This window comes from Trichomycterus rosablanca, chromosome 17 (assembly GCF_030014385.1).
Source record: "Trichomycterus rosablanca isolate fTriRos1 chromosome 17, fTriRos1.hap1, whole genome shotgun sequence".
NCBI classification, from domain to species: Eukaryota; Metazoa; Chordata; class Actinopteri; order Siluriformes; family Trichomycteridae; genus Trichomycterus; species Trichomycterus rosablanca.
The window spans coordinates 21,460,170-21,481,200 of NC_086004.1; the positions used below are offsets into that span (position 1 = coordinate 21,460,170).

General features: G+C 42.2%; 1 protein-coding gene across 1 annotated transcript in view; it reads right to left on the minus strand.

Moving 5' to 3' along the window:
- Positions 1-702: 702 nt before the first annotated feature.
- Positions 703-21,031, minus strand: part of ano8b (anoctamin 8b) — a 39,387-nt gene continuing 19,058 nt past the window's right edge. Inside the window, exons 2-17 of the mRNA XM_063012953.1 lie at positions 20,696-20,806; positions 18,826-18,958; positions 17,705-17,843; positions 16,606-16,702; positions 16,379-16,495; positions 15,568-15,695; positions 14,721-14,882; positions 13,885-14,037; positions 12,897-13,023; positions 11,226-11,281; positions 8,697-8,771; positions 5,737-6,468; positions 4,688-4,879; positions 4,477-4,608; positions 2,844-2,954; positions 703-1,617 (exon numbers count right to left, since the gene is read on the minus strand). Coding sequence (XP_062869023.1) covers positions 937-1,617; positions 2,844-2,954; positions 4,477-4,608; positions 4,688-4,879; positions 5,737-6,468; positions 8,697-8,771; positions 11,226-11,281; positions 12,897-13,023; positions 13,885-14,037; positions 14,721-14,882; positions 15,568-15,695; positions 16,379-16,495; positions 16,606-16,702; positions 17,705-17,843; positions 18,826-18,958; positions 20,696-20,806 — 3,146 coding nt within the window. The 3' untranslated portion in view covers positions 703-936. The remainder of the gene's footprint in view (positions 1,618-2,843; positions 2,955-4,476; positions 4,609-4,687; positions 4,880-5,736; positions 6,469-8,696; positions 8,772-11,225; positions 11,282-12,896; positions 13,024-13,884; positions 14,038-14,720; positions 14,883-15,567; positions 15,696-16,378; positions 16,496-16,605; positions 16,703-17,704; positions 17,844-18,825; positions 18,959-20,695; positions 20,807-21,031) is intronic.

Genomic DNA, 21,031 nt, shown 5'->3' on the forward strand with positions numbered 1-21,031 from the left:
TTGTAAAACTACAAAGTGCTCCAATATGGTAAGTGTAGCCGATAAACTGGACAATGTTATGGCTGATCAGTGTATGTATCCTAATGTTAGGGCATGCTTAACATTTTGTACATGCCACAGAACATTCTTGGATATTAATTGGTTACCAGTTATCAGTGCACCTGTCTGGAATATTGGAACTTATTTTACTCCACCCATCGATAAGACGTATTTAGAAAGTGTTTCCTTTAATTTCTCACCAGGCTATATGCCTACAAATACTTATTTTTGATTAGTCACTATTTTTCCTTCGTCCACATATTTACCATACTCTCGCATCCCACATTCAAAATATTACACTTGCCTTTGCCCATGATGCATCATTTTTGTTTCTATGGTTTCCTACACCACGAATCCAGACTGGCAATACGTAACAGCCTGTAATTATAAGAAATATATTGCGTTTCCTTATTTGTTACCACTGGTTTTATCTTGTGGAAAAATATCCTTCCTGCTAATGAAACACTGTAATTGCTAAACTAAACCAGCTGCATTAAAGAAGTATAAAAGACTCTCACAGTTCTTTTTGGAAGGGCTCACTATGTGATATAAAATTTATGGTCAAACATTTTTGAATACTTCAGAAAAAGCTAATGCCTGCAACTGTCATATTATGGTAACATAAACTTTACTCGTTTCTGCACTACTCTTTTAGGAGATTCCTTTACAATTTATTAGAAATGCAGCTCGAGCATTTCTGTATTGTAGACAAAAGGCATTGTGCGTGGACTTTAAAAAGCCTATTTTTATATGTTCTGGCAAAAAAAGTATTACATTTTCCCTATTATTACATGACCGCATTCAGGACTTGCTTAAGGAGCTTCTGTTTAGGAATCTGCTTTTACCCCGTTTTAGTTATCATTCCCAGTGAGTATTTAAATAATATTAAACTTTTTATTATGGCTCAGTGTCTACTGAGTGTCCATTCTCCCGTTCCTCTGCCCCTGGCGATGGAATTTCATCTGGCACCTCATTTAGATCTGACTTTGTAACCTGCCTCTCATTAGGCTGCACCCCTTCCCCTGGTTTCAAGAGCTGAGCCCCATTTACACATGCTCCACCTTCTGACTTCCCAAAATTGAACAGTTTTCCAGGGTTGAAGGCCTTGCTAGGTGACTGTGACTTCTCCAGACTTTGTACAGCTGGGCTGCAATTGGTTGAAACGGAGGCTGAAGCTGCAGCAGCTGCTGCCGTGTCTTTCTTATTTTCGGGAGATTTGAGGAACTTAAAGCTGAGGAAACCCGGTAGCTTCGGCTCGCTGCCGGTCGGGGACTGGGGTGAACGTGCCGTGCCGGTGGAAAACTTGCTCTGCAGGGGGATGATCTGTTTGAGCTTCATGACGTTATTGTTAGCTAGAAGCGAACTGGGCCTCTTGGGTTTGTCACTAGAGCCTCCTCCACCCATGCGAGATTTGCCTCCCTGACTCTTTTCGTGATGGTGCTCCCCTCCGGAGGCGTCGGACCGCCCGTCGTCACGCTCGCGGCGGGCCTGGTACTCAGCCTGCCGTTGCCGCTCTTCCTCCTCCCTCTTCCTTCTCTGCTGCTGCTGAAAGTGCTGCTGTGCCTGGCGCTCTGCCTTCTGGCATAGATCAAATACACACAAGTTACAAACTAGCAGAGGAACCAAAAATGTCTGAGTGAACATACTGCAAGTAACACACTCTAGTTCTCATCTGATAAAGATTTGCTTGTGTAAACTGGATCGTATTGTGTTTTGCATTTATTCCCTAAGAAGTTTTTATTTGCTGTGTTTCTATTTAAAGGTAGTATTTTTTTCTCCCATTTTTCTCCTGATTTAGCGTTGTCGATCTGTCTTCCGCTGCTGGGGGATCCCTGATTGCATTCGAGGAGAGTATGTTGCTGATCACGCCTCCTCTGACATGTGCGCAGTCCTTGCGGACCCCTTCATTTTGCCCATGCATTCTGCACCGACGCCTCTATCTGCTTGTAAAGCGTTCGAAGACCCCACTCACATAGTCCGGTCATCCCGCCCTAGCAGACACGGTGGCCAATTTTTGCCCGCTAGATGGCCAATTTTTGCCCCCCCCCCATTTTTATCCCTCAGTCTAGCCGTGTTCAATTACCCTGATTGCGTCCTCTATACTGATTCGACCCTTCGCTGACTGAGGATGCCTCACAACTGACATGCGCCCCCTCCGGTACGTACAGTCAGTACAGACTGCATTTTTCACCTGCACGAGTCGAGTTCATACACTTGACTGGCACTGTGTATGGAGGGCCACACCCCCATCAGCATTATTCCTCAGCCCTGTGCAGGTGCCATCAGTCAGCCAGCAGGGGCCGCAGTCGCACCAGTTATGAGAACCTATGATCCGACTTTCTTTCCCTCTAACCCTGAACAACAGCCAATCGTACGACCTAGTCGGAAAGGCAGAGCTGAGATTCGATACGATGTATTCGAAACCCCAACTCTGGTGATCTAGCGTACTTTACCGCTGCGCCACCTGAGCGGCCTCTAAAGGTAGTATTTTTGAGAATGGAGCTTGCATGTGGACAGCACAGTCGCTCTGTGGTTGCACTGTCGCCTCACAGCAACAAGGTCATGGGTTCGATTCCCAGGTGTAGCGGTACGGGTCCTTTCTGAGTGGAGTTTGCATGTTTTCCCTGTGTCCACATGGGTTTCATCCCACAGTGAATAGGATACAACAGTGGTAAAACAGACAATGAACGCATGTGTAAATTATTATGAACGTAGGGCAAATACAAATTTTTTCCTCAGTTTGCGCTATGAGCTAAGTAAATCACGTCCTTGAGGTAAAATTGATGTAAGAACTTCTTTGTTACCTTGAATGCCTCCCTGCGCTGATACTCCAGTTTGGCCATCTCCTCTCCCACCCAGTTAGGGATGTCAGGAATTGCAACATGAATGAAGTATTTTAGCAGGACTGCAAAGTGCTAGAGAGTGAGAACAGGATTTAATGAATAACTAATCTTTTTTGTTTACAGCATCATCTCAAAATATAGAAGTGACTCATTCCCCCTCTGACACGTGTGCTGTAGCCGACTGCATCTTTTCACCTGCATGAGGCGAGTTCATATGCGGATCAGCTTTGTGTACGGAGAGCCACACCCTGATCAACGCATTATTCTTCGACTCTTGTGCAGGCGGCATCAATCAGCCAGCAGAGGTCGTAATTGCATCAGTTATGAGGTCCTTATCCGGCTCCCATCTTTTATAAACAACAGCCAATCATTGTTCATGTAGCCGCTCAGCCCAGCTGTATGACAGAGCTGAGTTTCGAACCGACGAGTTCAAAATGTCAGATTCACCACTGCACCAGCTGAGCACCCTGTAATTTAGTTTATTAGTAAATTAGTGTTATTTTATATATATATATATATATATATTATCTTTATGCATTTTCTCCTCTTTTTCTCCCTTTTTAGCGCGTCCAATTGCCCTATTGCATCATGCTTCCTCTCCTCTGATTGAGGAGAACGAAGCTAACCCAAAGCCCCTTCCGACACGTAAGCAGCAGTCGGATGCATCCTATCACCTACACTTTTTGATGAGTGCAGTGCAGCTTAGCTGCGTGTACAGAGGGACACACCCTGAGAGCACTCTTTTCTCATCTCTGTGCAGGCGCCATCAATCAGCCAGCACCAGTCATTGGAGAGAGACCCCATCCGGCTTAGTCCCGCCCATATCTGAACAACAGGCCAATCGTTGTTCATGTGGTCGCTCAGCCTTAGACGGCAGGCAGAGCTGAGATTCGATACGATGTATTCGAGATCCCGGCTCTGGTTCCAGCGTGTGTTTTTACCGCTGCGCCACCTGAGTGACATACAGTATTATTCTTTCCCCCAATTTTTCTTCCCTAATCTAGTCATGACCAATTACCATGATTGCATTCTCTATACTGATTCGACCCCTCACCGCTGACTGAGGACGCCTCTCAACTGACATACGCCCCCCCTCCAGCACGTACAGTCAGTACAGACTGCATTTTTCACCTGCACGAGTCGAGTTCATACACTTGACGGGCACTGTGTATGGAGGGCCACACCCCCATCAGCATTATTCCTCAGCCCTGTGCAGACGCCATCAGTCAGCCAGTTATGAGGACCTATGATCCGAATTCTTACCCTCTAACCCTGAACAACAGCCAATCGTTGTTCATGCTGCCGCCCAGCCCGGTCGGAAAGGCAGAGCTGAGATTCGATACGATGTATTCGAAACCCCAACTCTGGTGAGCTACCGTACTTTACCGCTGCGCCACCTGAGCGGCCTTAACTACCATCTGTTAGCTGTAACATTTGCTTCGAAAAGAACGTTGAATTAAACCTAAATTGGTCACTAATATTTAGGAGACATCGATTACATTTATAATTATTTATATAAGATCTGGTAATCCGACTCTGTATAAAAACACACACAGGTTCAAAGCAAATACATTATAGTAGATTGTTTGTTTACCTCTAAGATAACAATGGAGATGATGGCCATTTCAGGACTCAGCCACGGGAAGAGCCTCTGCAGCTGCCCACACTGCCCGATCAAGTAACAGTTCACAATGATAGCTATCAGTCCCATGATTTCCATCGCTGTCTGTGCAATGCAAAAGAGACAGTTAGAAACCTTCCATAACAAGTTTAACAGATGAATCTGAGCTGGTGTTCCTGCTCACCTGCCACTGTCCAATGCTTTCCACTCTCATGCCGAAGGGTCTCTGCAAACCTGAGCACAGCTTGAAGGCGTCGCTGCGGATCTCGATGATGTTGTTAATGAGGGCACACATGGCGGCCAGTGGGAAGGCGGAGGAAAAGAGCACCACGTATCCAAACTGGATGAACATTTCCTGGTAATCTTGAAATGTATCCTGAAAGCACATGTGGATTCAGCTCAGTAATTAATGGCATCATTGCTATCAAGTGTAAAGTAAAAATATTATACAATAATAAAATAACGCAGTTCAGGTGGTGCAGCAGTAAAACACGCTAGCACACCAGAGCTGGGATTTGGAATACATCGTATCGAATATCAGCTCTGCCGTCCGGGCTGGGCGGCTACATGAGCAACGTTTGGCTGTTGTTCATACAGGGTTAGGGAGCTGGAGAGGGACCTCATAACTGATGCAATTACGACCTCTGCTGGCTGGTTGATGGCGCCCGAACAGAGTAGAGAAATAACGCTGATCAGGGTGTGGTTCTCCGTGCACAGGGCTGATTCACATATGAACTCGCCTCGTGCAGGTGAAAAGATGCAGTCGGCTACAGCTCACGTATCGGCGGGGGTCAGCACCAGTAGAGAGGAAGCATAATGCAATTGGGTAAAAATTGGATGCACTAAAAATCCAATGGTAGGTCCAATTCACTGGGCAGAAAGTAGGAAACACCCTGTACAGGTTGCCAGTCCATCACAGGGCAAACACCCCCACACTCACAGTTGCACCTAAGGCAATTTTGTAGTTCTTGTTAAAGTGACTGCATGTCTTTGGACTGTGGGAAAACTGATGCAGACATGGGGGAGAACATGCAAACTACACAGAAAGAACCAGGAATCGATCCCAGGACCTTCTTGCTGTGAGGCGACAGCGGCCACCCACCAAGCAAACAACTTTTTGGGATTTGGCAACAAATACATTTGAAATGACAAACTTTTCTGAGGCAAATGCAAAATCCTTGTTCTTTGAAATATAAATAATGTATAATTTAAAGAATCGAATTGTTTATGTACCTCATATGTTTGCATGCAACTCTCGATCTCAGCCTGGGTGAGCGTAGTGGTCTCCTGTTCCTCTGGTGGATCCATCCAGGAGTCTTTCTTGCCCTTACTGTCAGCCCTCTCTAGACTGCGCCCCCTCCTCCGCAGCTTGGGAGGTGCACCGGTGTCAGCGCTGACCGGATTCACCATCGCCTCCTTCGTTTCTGGAATGAAGTTATCATCGTCATCGTCACACATCTCAAACACCAACGCCGGGTCCATGCCCTTCTCCATCATGGTAGGACTCCCCTCCTCCAGGAAACTGTCCTCTATAGAGCCGACGCAGTCGATGGACTTGCGATCCACTCTCTCAATGAAGCTGACTTTACGCAACTTGAGACCACAGTCGATGACACTCTCTTCCTCATTCTCTTCCTCGCTATTTCTTTCTCTGACCTCTTCCTCCTCCTCCTCATCTGGGACCCCACAGCCTCCGTTCAGACACTTGCGCTCGGGCCGCTCCTGCTGCCCTAAAAGGCTCTGTCGGCTTCCCTGCAGGCTCGGCACGGGGATTTCTGGATTGCTGGGAATGACCTGCGCCTTTCCAACTGCCAGGCGTCCGTATTTTACCAATGCTGAAACCAGCAGGTCCCAGACAGCGCGAAAGGTGAGCTCACCCAGACGGTGGCGCTCATACAGGTACGGCTGCAGGACCTCTTTCAAATTCTGCAGGAACTGACGGATTATCAGCAGCGTTGCTAGCATCTGCATGTCGTACACAACAAGAGAATAAAAATTACCTTAATATAAAATTAGATCTCCATAAATCCACAAAAACAAATTTAAATAAATTGATTTAAAATCAATTCAATTGATAAATTGAATTAAAATACACTCACTGTCCACTTTATCAGCTCCACTTACCATATAGAAGCACTTTGTAGTTCTACAATTACTGACTGTAGTCCATCTGTTTCTCTACATACTTTTTAGCCTGCTTTCACCCTGTTCTTCAAGGGTCAGGAGCCCCACCGGACCACCACAGGACCACTACAGAGCAGGTATTATTTGGGTGGTGGATCATTCTCAGCACTGCAGTGACACTGACATGGTGGTGGTGTGTTAGTGTGTGTTGTGCTGGTATGAGTGGATCAGACACAGCTGATGGAGTTTTTAAACACCTCACTGTCACTGCTGGACTGACAATAGTCCATCAACCAAAAATATTCAGCAAACAGCGCCCCATCGGCAGCGTCCTGTGACCACTGATGAAGGTCTAGAAGATGACCAACTCAAACAGCAGCAATAGATGAGCGATCGTCTCTGACTTTACATCTACAAGGTGGACCAACACTATATATATAGGTAGGAGTGTCTAATAGAGTGGACAGTAAGTGGACTCAGTTTTTAAAAACTCCAGCAGCGCTGCTGTGTCTGATCCAGTCATACCAGCACAACACACACTAACACACCACCACCATGTCATTGTCACTGCAGTGCTGAGAATGATCCACCATCTAAATAATATCTGCTCTGTGGTGGTCCTGACCATTAAAGAACAGGGTGAAAGCAGGCTTAAAAAAGTATGTAGAGAAACAGATGAACTACAGTCAGTAACTGTAGAACTACAAAGTGCTTCTATATGGCAAGTGGAGCTGATAAAATGGACAGAGTTTGTAGAAACCAGGAGGTGGTTTTAATGTTATGGCTGGTCGGTGTATAGCTGAAAGATGATGAACATCCAACCATGGTTTTGCCTTGCTGCTTTAATAGCTTTCTCTGTATGGCCAAACGTGGACCACAAGCTTGCTAGACACCCCATTCCAAAACCATGAGAATTAATCTTGAAGTCTTTGCAGCCACAACAGCCTCCTCTTTTCTGGAAAGTCTTTGCATAAGAGAGTTTGTAAAATCAGGCACGGATTTTGGACGAGAAGTCCTGGCTCACAATCAACGTTCTAATTCGTCCACATGATGTTAGGTGGAATTGGGCAGGCCACTGAATTTCCTTTACACAAAAGCACTTTTAAGGCCTTCCTCAAACTGTTGTCACAAAGTGCATTAAAGCAGAAGCATCTAATTTATTTAATATATAGCGGTACCTTGTAACTCAACGTCTCCTAAACTCAAAATCTTTGAAACTCGACCCCCTTTTGTCGAGAAAATTTGTACCCTTAAACTCAACGTGTTCAGTTTAAAAAATTTTTTTATTTATTTAATTTCAAATAAACAACGGACAGTCGCTTTGTTCAGCGCTCGGCTTGAGCAGTAATACATCATCAAAGTGTGCATATGAGACGAATCTGCATTTGTGTGGAATAAACGTCAGATTCACTCTGAAAGCTCCACATGTATCTGTGTTTAGCTGGATTGTCCTCACTGTTTCACTTTTAAACTTGTGTTACAGTTCATTACAGCTCAGGGTTCTGAGAAATTGTAAGAATCAGCTTTTTATTTCAGTGTTTTTTATATTTGTGTTATTTTCAGTGTATAAGTGTCAAAAACAACCCTGTTCTTTTACATTAGCCTAAAATATATGCAAGTCCACGTGACTATGGAACACATTAACAGGTTTCCCATACATCCTTATGGTAAAAAAATACCTTGAAACTCAACACCTTTTAAACTGAACACCACTCCCAGAACCAATTGATTTTATACACCTAGCAATGTGACTGTGTGGCTTTTCGATTCCTTCAAGCAAGTTCTAAACTCCTGTATTATTTTTGTAATGGCCCAAATTAAGACCGAGAACAGCAAGCAAACCATTTTGATACAAGTTCCAAAGTCAGATAGATGTTATCCAACAATTATATATATTTCAGGAACCAACAAATATACAGACAGATGTGAGTTGAGGAGAATCAGCATGAAGCTGGTCATTAGGAAACACTTCCTAATGAGAGATGCAAATCACCCAGAGGGAAATGCAGAGAAGAGAAAAACTGAGAGTTCCATCCATCCATCACTTATGGGCATTAAATGAGTCTTACCTCTTTCAGACGCTCCATATCTTTGAGGTAGAATCCAATGTAGAAAAGGCTGAGATAAGAATTTACAAACTGAAACTGCAAAACAAAGAACAACAATGTTAAGAAATAGTAGTTTCATTTTTGTTCTCTTTTTCTATGATTTTTTTTTTACCTCAGTTTTCTCCCCTAATCTAGTCATATATAATTGCCCTGATTGCATTCACCTTGCTTCACCTCTACCGATACAACCCTCCACTGCTGACTGAGGAGCCTCGCAACTGACACACGCCCCCTCCGACACGTGTGCAGTACCTGCTGCATCTTTTCACCTGCATGAGGCGAGTTCATATGCGGATCAGCTCTGTGCACGGAGAGCCACACCCTGATCAGCAATATTCCCCAACTGTGCGCAGGCACCATCAAGTCAGCTAGCAGAGGTTGTAATTGCACCAGTTATGAGGAACCCAGTCTGGCTTTTCCCACCCTGTGAACAACAGCCAATCGTTGTTCATGTAGACGCCCAGCCCAGCCGGATGGCAGAGCTGAGATTTGATACGATGTATTCGAAATCCCAGCTCTGGTGCGCTAGCATATTTTACTGCTGCACCACCTGAGCGGCAGTAGTTTCATTTTTAATGAAAGGCATCAGGGGCTTTTATTGTTCAGGTCATAGACGTTATTTGAAAAATGAATACATAGATATAACACAGGTAAATTGAAATTTAATAAAAAGTAAACAGTTGCAAGATGTAAATTCTGTAAATATATTAATGACTAAAGAAAAACCATGAACATTCAAATAAATCTGTTACATTTTCAGCAGTGGTGGTGGTGGGTCTATCAGATGTCAGGGTCCCACAATTTATAAGGCAATATAAGAAAGTTATTTTGTGTGCATACTGTGTTAGTAAATGATGAGCAGCTTGAAACACATTTCACTTCAGTGACTGAAACATTATCAGTTCTCTCTTCTGTGTGCAGCCTGAAACATCAAATATTATACCCAAATATTTTGTGCTGGATTATTGCCACCAGTGATGCACTCATAACAGATTAGCTCTGGGTTTTTATTGTTTTATATTATTTTGTTTGCAGTGTAGGCTTCATAGTGAGCTGTAATAAAATCTGTATGTATTCCACTCTGCATCTTCCCAGCTTTACTCCATAATTAGATAGATAGACAGACAGACAGACAGACAGACAGACAGACAGACAGACAAATAAACAGACAGACAGACATTGATCAGCCGTAACATTAAAACCACCTCCTTGTTTCTACACTCACTGTCCATTTTATCAGCTCCACTTACCATATAAAAGCACTTTGTAGTTCTACAATTACTGACTGTAGTCCATCTGTTTCTCTGCATACATTTTAGCCTGCTTTCACCCTGTTCTTTAATAGTCAGGACCCCCACAGGACAGCAGCTATTATTTAAGTGTTGGATCATTCTCAGCACTGCAGTGACACTGACATGGTGGTGGTGTATTAGTGTGTGTTGTGCTGGTATGAGTGGATCAGACATTGTGTCCACTCACTGTCCACTCTGTTAGACACTCCTACCCACTTGGTCCACCTTGTAGATGTAAAGTCAGAGACGATCGCACATCTATTGCTGCTGTTTGAGTTGGTCATCTTCTAGACCTTCATCAGTGGTCACAGGATGCTGCCCACAGGGCGCTGATGGCTGGATATTTTTGGTTGGTGGACTACTTACTCTCAGTCCAGCAGTAAGGTGTTTAAAAACTTCATCAGCACTGCTGTGTCTGATCCACTCATACTAGCACAACACACACTAACACACCACCACCACGTCAGTGTCACTGCAGTGCTGAGAATGATCCAACACCCAAATAATACCTACTCTGCGGTGGTCCTGGGAGAGTCCTGACCATTGAAGAACAGCATGAAAGGGGGAAACAAAGCATGCAGAGAAACAGATGGACTACAGTCAGTAATTGTAGAACTACAAAGTGCTCCTATATTGTAAGTGGAGCTAATAAAATGGACAGTGAGTGTAGAAACAAGGCAGTGGTTTTAATGTTATGCGCGATCAGTGTAGATAGATAGACAGATGACCTTCTTAAAGAGCCACAGACTAGCACACGTCCTGTCCAGCATCTGTATAGCCACAGACCATTTCTTTTTCACTACCCAGTGTTAAAATTCTACATAAACCTGACACAGACTATTGTGTCAGCCGAGCACTTCTGGTTTAAATTAAGTTTTAATTAAAATGTTAAGAAATGTAAAACTCTTTCAGCTTTGATTATTATATCACAAATTTCCATTCTCCCATTGGCAGGCATTCAACATTTTTAATTTGCACTTCCAATGACAATTCCAATGTTATACCAGTTACAGCCACAAGGGACAGCCAGTTCAACCATATAGAAATACAAGAAAAAATATACTGAACTGGAACACAGTAGTATTTATGCTATAACAGTATACTGGTTTTGCTGTGTGTGTGTACATGAACGTCTAGGCAATCTAGATACATATACAGATAACAGTGTACATAATTCTGTGCTACACTGTATACTTACAAGAACCATTTTAATGATGAGATTTTTTTCATAGGCACTCTGGAGTCTGTAGTTTTCTGTTGACAAGAAAGAAGAATTTAGAATTATACTTAATGTTGCAACATTCTAACAATGCAAATCTTATAGCAGGGGTGTCCAGACTATAGCCCACAAGCACTTGTGGCACGACACCATTTTTGAAAAGTATTTTAGAAAGAAAAACAACATTAAAGTTGACCCACTGTTTAATCATTCATTCATTGTTGTCTGTTTTACTACTGCTTTATCCTATTCAGGGTCGTGGTGGGTTAGATTGACAAGGCTAAAGGCATGAAACACCTGCACAGATCGCCTAGGGGGGCTGTAGTATCTCCAATCCTGACTGCATGTCTTTGGACTGAAGAGCCATAAAGAGAACATGCAAACTCCACACGGAAAGGACCCAGACCGCTCAATCTGGGAATAGATCACTAGGACAGTATGGAGCACTAGGACAGTGCTCCCCACTCAGCCACCGTGTCACACTGTAGCAGGTTTTAAGAAAGAAATTCCTAGTTTGAATTCTGGGTTTCAAGATTGCACGAAACCAATCAACCCCCCCACCCCCACCCCCAGCCTAACTCAAAACATTGTCACACCTACATTAACGTTCCTGAGCCCAAATAAAAAAAAGTTGGGACAGTATGGAAAATGCAAATAAAATAAAAATGCAGTGTTCCTTATATTTACTTTGACTTTTATTTGATTGCAGAGTTTGAACCCAAAATATTTCATGTTTTGTCTGGTCTGCTCAACTTCATTTCATTTATTAATAAACCTCCATTCCTGGATTTCAGGCCTGCAACACATTCCAAAAAAATTTGGAACGGGGGCAATTTAGGGCCAGTAATGAGGTGAAAAAACTAAATACTGATGTGATTTCAAACAGGTGATGTCAACAGGTGATTGTGATCATAGTTTGGTACAAAAGAAGCATTCACAAAAGTCTGAGTCTTTGATGAGCGAAGATGATCAGAGGATCTCCAGTTTGTCAACAAATGTGTGAGAAAATGATTGAAATGTTTAAAAACAATGTACCTCAAAGAAAGTTTGGAAGGAATTTGTATATTTTTCCCTCTACAGTGCATAATATCATTAAACCATTCAAGAAATCAATCCCTCAGACGGCACTGCTTTAAGAACCGCCACTCAGCAATAGCTGATATTTATCACATGAGCAAGGGATTACTTTGGCAAACCTTTGTCAAGCACTACAATACAGAAGAAGACTTATGTTAACCATGTCCAAAAGCAGCGTCGACTTCTCTGGGCTCTATAAATTAAAATGTTGACCAGACAAAACATGAAATATCTCAGGTTCAAACTGTCTGCAATCAAATAAAAGTCAAAGTAAATGTAAGAATTGTATGTAATTTTTTTTATTATTTGCATTTTTCATGCTGTCCCAACTTTTTCTGATTTGGGGTTGTATAACAATCGTCCTGTTAGCAAATTAGCAAAATCTTAAATAAAAATCAAGTAGGCTGCTTTTTACTCCATCTGGCCCCCATCAAGAAAAGTTTGGACACCCATGTCTAACACTGTCAAGTCATTTATATTAGCACTAAAGGTACTCTGTTCTGATTGCTATTTGCGCACACAAACGTAATACAAGGACAGTAAGCATTCCTACATACAGCAGTGCCAGCTTACCCATGTCATTGAGCCAGCAGGCTATCTTTTTGTACACCTCGTCACACGCAGTCACAGTGATTGCCAGTATGATTTCAGGGATGAACCTTGCCACCCGAGGCAGCTCTTTAATCCCCATCACAAATTCCTGCCAACCGTGAATATGCAACAGTTCAAATACAATAATCTGCAATTATTATTGACACGTAAGATGATCATCAGGTCTCTATAATGCTGACTAAGGCTTTCAAAACAAGAGCTTTCTCACTATGTCTTAATTTCCATACATGTGTGTTTTAACTATGCATATTGTGGCGTCGGCGAGATGTAAGGAAACATAATGTAGAACTTTCTTAGCCCTTTTATTTAGGAATGTTTCTCGTGTGAATCACAAGGGCGTGGAAAAGAGGCAAGACCTGACGTACGCCAGATCCCTCTCACTTAACGAACAAGTGAACGGAACACAGAGGTCTATGTGCGCTATATGACTTAACCATTAATCCCGTTTTACTCACACTCGCTTTCTTAACCGCTTATCCAATTAGGGTCATGGGGGGGTGCTGGAGCCTATACCAGCTTTTCAATGGGTGCAAGGCACACAGTAACACCCTGGACGGGGCGCCAGTCCATCGTTAACCTGACTGCAGGTTATTCCGGAGCTCCCGGTGGAAACCCACGCAGACATGGGGAGAACATGCAAACTCCACACAGAAAGGCCCCGGACCACCCCGCCTGGGGATCAAACCCAGGACCTTCTTGCTGTGAGGCGACAGTGCTACCCACTGAGCCACCGTGCCCCCCTATCCCGTTTTATCCCTTATTAATCCTCCGGCTGTGGGCGCACCGCATCATGGGATACCGCGCTCCCACGGGCGATGACGTAAGCAAGCAGATGGCTGCTCGCTTACCTCTCTATGACGACAAGCCGGCCGATCGCCACAATATGTTTACAATCGATCACATGACACAGGTACAGATAAGAGTAATAAATAAGAGATGAATTACTAACCTGAAGCTCAAAGCAGATGAGCATGGCCAGGAAGACAAAGCAAAGGCATACAATACAAACAGGAAAGCTAACCAGCCATCTGAACACCCTTCTCCTCCAGGGTGGGTAATAAAACTCCTCACAGCCCGTCACTGGACTGCACCGCTTCACACCCTGAGAGAATAAAGAGAAATGCTGAGAAGTGAACCCTGAAATAAAAGATACATTATGTAAAGGCATGTGGTTACTTTCTGATTAATCACTCCATAGAAATAGTGATACTGGACTGAACCTTTCCCCCCAATTTTTCTCCCTTAATCTAGTCGTGTCCAATTACCCTGATTGCATCCTCCACTAATTCAACCCTCCACCTCTGACTGAGGACGCTTCTCAACTGACACACGCCCCCTCCGACACGTGCTCAGTACAGACTGCATTTTTCACCTGCACAAGTCGAGTTCATATATCCTGATCAGCACTGTGCACGGAGAGCCACACCTTGATCAGCATTATTCCTCAGCCCTGTGCAGGTGTCATCAATCAGCCAGCAGAGGTCGTAATTGCATCAATTATGAGGACCCATGATCCGGCTTGCCCCTAACCCTATGAACAACAGCCAATCATTGTTTATGCAGCTGCCCAGCCCAGTCGGGTGGCAGAGCTGAGTTTCGATACGATGGATTTGAAAACCCAGCTCTGGTGTGCTAGCATATTTTACCGCTGCGCCACCTGAGCGGCGACTATTTTTATTTTATTTTAGTCAGGTGTTCTGTCCGTGTCTTAGGATCCAGCAGACAGTGGCATTAGGTTGTATGGTCAGAGTACCATAGATTTTTTAATTAAAATTCTCAATGTACCCGAAACTGCGGCCGGGGCTCCTCCAGCAATTCGGGTGGTGTGTCCAGCGTGCCCCATTTGTAAGCCAGTTCCGCCCCTCTCCGCTTCCACCTCTCCAGGAACAGGGTTGCCCACACCACATTAAAGAGGGCAAATACCACACAGCATATATCTCTGCTGGTCTGTATAAGAAAACGTAAGCACATTTTACAAATTACTTGATTGTAAATAATATAAAAAAAAGAACATTCTGTACCGTGTAACAACAGTATAATTAAATTACAAGCATTCTTATATTAAAATGCCATTTTTAATAAGAAGTTAGGAGAAAAATACTTTGTCATTAGATAATAAATGCAGCTAGTGTAAGTGGATTTGTCTAATATGTAAAATAGTAAATTGCTCTTTAAAAAATAATAAAATACTGTATTTGTGCTTATCTTTTATTTATCTAAATAAATAATGCCCTTTTATTTCTGAGGTAGGTACAAACTATCCCAAATAATGCTTATTGTGTAAAAAAACAATTTTTTTGTTCAAAACAATTTTAAAACAAATCCAACATTATATAAATAAATGAATAATACAAATAAAAAGAGTATCCTCACAGAAATACATTTAGCTGGAAAATCCTACTTGGCAACTTTGTTAAGTGCTGTCAACCAGGTGAGGTAAATAGCACCAGTGCCCTCTGCTCTTTAAAGTGAATATCGTTTCATCTTAAATGAATAACCGCTTCGAATCGTGGCACATGTGCACCGATTTTTAACTGTCTTGTGGTGCATTGTTACATCCCTAGTTATTTTAGTGTTAAATGCTATCTAATCAAGTCTAAACACTCTATATGAAATAATTTAAATCTGTTACCTGATCACTTTCAGTCAGCATCCACAGTACAAAGCCGATCACGGCAGGATACAGCATAGAGGTTGTGTAAAAACCCAGCCAGGCAAAGTACATGGCAATCTTCACTCCAAAATAATCACAGATATCATCTAACAGGGGCCAAAGCAAATAATTTATATTCATTAAGGTTATACTTGAACTGGTAGACAAGTAGAATAATAATAGAAATATTACTTCCAGAAATGTTAGGACAGCATGTAAAAAGCAAATATAAACAGAAAGTAGTAAAAGTTAACCCTACTAGACCTATATTTAAATATTAACAGCCCATAAGATATTTAATGTTGTAATGGTGGTGCAGGCATGCTTAGGTATAAAAAGAGCATCCAGGAAAGGCCTAAGACTTTATGAGCAAGAATGTGTTAAAGCTTGACACAATGTGTCAGCATGTAACATCAACAATGTTGTGTAATTAGCACTTGTAAGGATTTTTTGTATTTCACCCTTTACCGTGCATAATATCAATAAGAGATTCAGGAAGATCAGAGAAATTCTTGTGTAAAAGGGCAGGTCCTAAAACATTTGATCCCTCAGACAGCATTATACTTAAAACAAGCAACCAGCGCCGAGATTCTGAACACCCCGGTTCGAGTCTCGGGTCTGCTACCAATCTATTCTGTTTCCAATGCTTCTCTATAAAGATTTTATGCCCGTTCGCTTAATTTTATGCACCCGTTAACAATAGATGTGGTTGAAACACATCCTCAGAGGGAAGTCCACATACTTTTAGCCAATCAGTTTATCAATCGACACGTAGTAGAGAATCACAAACCTAGGGGCTGTTTCTCACACACGGCTTGCACCCAGGATTTCATTAACTGGCTCAGAATTCTTTGTTCATGCAGTGGGAAGACTTGTTGGATCACACCTCGTGCTTGTAACTCTGGAACTGTAAAATACACACACACACAGTTTAGAGATACACACACCGCACACAAGAAGTAATACAATATGCATAGAAATGGCAGGGTACTTTAGAATATAGTATAGGACACATACTTATGGGCTGTCCTTCAAGAAAATGGATGTTGTGCAAGACCTCCCCAGCTTTGGCTCGAAGATTGTCCAGCCAGTATTTGATTATGCTTTGACGTTCCTGTAAAGATCCAGACACAAGAAATCGTTACCTATGCTATTACTTAATTTATGGAGTATCCTTTGAGAGTATATGAATAGTTTATTAGATTCTCTTTTTCATCTAATGGTTATATGATAACAGTGGCTAGTACTTAAGACTGTTTCCACATGGTATGTTTAGGGCACATGGGCAGCACAGTGGCTAAGTGGGTAGCACTGTCACCTCACAGCAAGAAGGTCCTGGGTTCGATCCCCAGGTGGGGTGATCCGGGTCCTTTCTATGCGGAGTTTGCATGTTCTCCCCGTGTCTGCGTGGGTTTCCTCCGGGTGCTCCGGTTTCCTCCCACCATCCAAAAACATGCAGCCAGGTTAATTGGAGACACTGAATTGTCCTGTAGGTACCTAGCCGCTACGATGCATAAACCAGTGCATTGTAGTGCCGGTCCCAAGCCCGGACAAATAGGGAGGGTTGTGTCAGGAAGGACATCCGTCGTAATCAATACTGTGGATCACTAACCAAATCAATACTGTGGATCACAATCCGCCGGCGACCCCTAACGGGAGCAGTCGAGGAAATAGATAGATAGATTTGTTTAGAGCATGTTATCAGACCCACATTTTGTCCATGATTTTTTATGTCACTCAGGCAACACAAACAAAGCATCTTACTCTCTCTCTCTCTCTCTCTCTGTACAATCTGGTCCCACTGTAATTTACAAGATGTAACATAAAGTCTCCACAAAAGGGCGTTCATGTACAAGTTTATTTAATTATTATTATTTTTCTCTGCATAGGGGACACTACACTACACTAAAATATTTTTCAAGGGATTCCATTGCCTATTGCAATAATTTAAAAAATCCTGACCTTATAATATTATATAATAATAACACCTTCCTAATATTGTGTTGGTCCCCATTTTGCTGCCAAAACAGCCCTGACCCATCAAGGCATAGACTCCACTAGACAAAAGAACAAAAGAATCTTGAAAAGAAAGTTAGGGATTGTTGATGTGAAATACCTGTGATGTAAAGAAGCACAGTTCACTTTCAATGTTCTCATAAATGTAGTCCTCCTCACAGCAAAAGCTGCGAGATCCCCCTCCAAACTCCGACTTTACTGTTTTCCTCAGTCCCATCTCTTCTGCACCTCGCAATAGACTAATAAAAAAACATAAAAGGTAGGTAGATAGATAGTTGGACAGACAGACAGACAGACAGACAGACAGACAGACAGACAGATAGATACTTTATTTATCCATAGGGGAATTATTATTTATTTATTAATAATAATATTAATAATAAAACAGATAATAATATAGATTAAAGCCAATATACTGCATACATATAGGTATAAAAATTATATTAAAGCTGTATATGACAGTGCAAGTGTGTTTTAGTTTGATATTTAATTTAATTTAGGCATATGTGAGATATGGTAAATTTTTTGCATAAACTTCTTCAAACTTTTTGGCAGAAATGTTAATTGCCTACCCCAACAACTTTGCCCAGCCTTCATTATTAGCCTCATTATTTTCTTAGTAAACACATTTATGTATTTATTTATACTTTTCAGTACAGTAAAACATGCTGAAATTATTATTCTCTGAGGAAATGGGACATCCAGTTCAATTCTAGTAGATAAAATTACATTAAAACATTGTAGTTTTATATATATATATTTTTTTAGATGGGTGATATAAGCCATTTTTGGTCATCTTAGCTTGCTGGTGAAAAATAAGCTTTCTAGATTCAATATGCAGCTTCTTGCAGTGAGGAAATCCAGCATGGCGGATGTTCTGTAAAGAATTTAGCTTGCACCAGCAATTCATCAATCTGTCATCTTCTTAGCCACCTTCCTCCGGCACACAGTAATAATAATGTACCTGCCACAGACATCATCTGTGACTAAAAAGTATAACACCTTGTTATTGCATATAATGAGATATAAAGGTTGTGTTTCCCCTTTAACAGCAACTACAAAGCACAAGTCACAGCTCAGATGAAAATCCTGAGCTGACACCTGTGCTCATACCACTTAAATGATATTAGATCTTTAACCCCAGTTTTATTAAACAGGAAAAGCCACAAAAACAGAGTTTAGTTTCAAAAAGCACAAAGCTGACAAAGTAAAATCACGTACTTTTCGTAAGTTGCTGTGACGAAGAACGCATAGACTCTTGTGTGTCTGTGGTGTCGTATCTGGATGATGAGCTCTGGGATGCCGAGGCGTATATGATTCAGCAGCCACAGTAACGTGTGGTCGTCTGTGGCATCTGTAAGAAATGTATTCAATTTAAAATATAATATAATTGCATGCAATAGTATTCTGTACAGACTCAAATTGTGCTGGATGTTTACCCAAATCAAATGTGTCTTCCTTATTATTTATAACATCATCAGATGAAAATCTTCTTCCCTTTAAAGCTTCTTTGAGCGTCCAAAAAGGTGGAAATCAGATGGCGCTAAATCCGGACTATAAGCTTCTCTCAGTCTCTTAGACACGACCAATTACTCCTCCTCCCACCCTCACCGTTTCAAACAAAAATATAAAAGTGCGGAAACTTTTTAAAGATCCTTTGTATCATATTGTGGATTTAATTTTTAATGGATATATTTGCCCTTTTACCCCTCAATGTAAACTTAATCACCCATAAGTGAATACAGGGTTTTTCAAAAGGGCTTGGATGGCGTAGCAGTTACGCTAGCCCACTAATGCTGGGATCCATGGTTCAAATCTCCAGCAGTGCTACTGGCCAGTCGGGTGTTTACATACAGACATGACTGGCTATGTCTGAAGGTGGGTGGCCAAGGTCAATTAATTGGCGACCTGTCTGGGGCCTGTTACTGCATTGCGGCCAGTGATTCTGGGAACCAGACCCACCATTAAAGAATAAAACACGGAATATTATTTAATAGTTTGTAGAAGCCCATATGGCAGCATTTACAGCCAATATTGTTCCTGAATATGTTGCTATAAGCTTTGGACACCTGGATTTTGGCAATATATCCCATTTTCATGGCAGGTTCTCTTAAGCTCATCAGAAGTCACTCCAGTCTGAGTGCATTCACTCTGGAGCCTGCTGCTAAAAAGCACCCTCATAGCACAATTCAATACATACTCCCACCATGTCTTACTATAGGGATGGTATTAGCCATTTATGTAATAGTGTAATTTATGTAATAGTTTGTAGAAGACCCTTTGGCAGCATTTACACCAGGATTTTGGCAGTCTATCCCATTTTTCATGGCAGGTTCTCTCAAGCTCTATTAGAATGGTTGGCTTCAATACATGCTCCCACTGTGTATTGCTATATGGATGGCATTAGCCATTGATTTAATAGTTTGTAGAAGACCCTATGGCAGCATTTGTGGCCAACATTGTTCTTGAATATGTTGCTATAATCTTTGGACACCTGGATTTTGGCAGTCTATCCCATTTTTCATGGCATGTTCTCTCAAGCTCCATCAGAATGGTTGGCTTGAGTCTGTGAACTGAACTGCCATCTTCAGGTCTCTTCACAGATATAGCTGAGACTTGACCCGAGTCTCAACTACACTATTAAAAATGCTGTTTTTTTTGGTGTATCTCACACCAGTTTGTGTGCACTCTCATAGTACAATTAAATACATACTCCCACTGTGTATTGCTATATGGATGGCAGTAGCCATTGATTTAATAGTTTGTAAAAGCCCCATTGGCAGCATTTACAACTGCTAATGTTCTTGTCTCTATAAGCTTTGGACACTTGGATTGTGGCAGTCTATCCCATTTGTCATGGCAGGTTCTCCCAAGCTCCATTAGAATGGATGGCTTGAATCTGTAAACTGATAGCATAGCACAATTCAACACATACTCCCACCATGTATTACTATAGGGATAGCATTAACCATTTATTAACCAGTCTGAGTTTGCGTAAAGCACCCCATAGCACAATTCAATACATACTCCCACTATGTCTTAAAAAAGAAGAGAAAGCAAGTAAGGCAGAAAAAGACTAAGCTGGTAGCACCTGCAAACGTCATGAGGACGTCACAGTTCTCTGTGGGCACTGTCTTCATCCAGGATTTATGGGACATGATGTATCTCCCCGCCTGCAGCAGTCTCTTTCCAAACAGTTTATCTATGGGCGAGAGAGAGAGAAGAGAGAGAGAGAGAAGAGAGAGAGAGAGAGAGAGAGGAGAGAGGAGAGAGAGAGAGAGAGAGAGAGAGAGAGAGAGAGGAGAGAGGAGAGAGAGAGAGAGAGAGAGAGAGAGAGAGGAGAGAGGAGAGAGAGAGAGAGAGAGAGAGAGAGAGAGAGAGAGAGAGAGAGAGAGAGAGAGAGAGAGAGAGAGAGAGAGAGAATAAA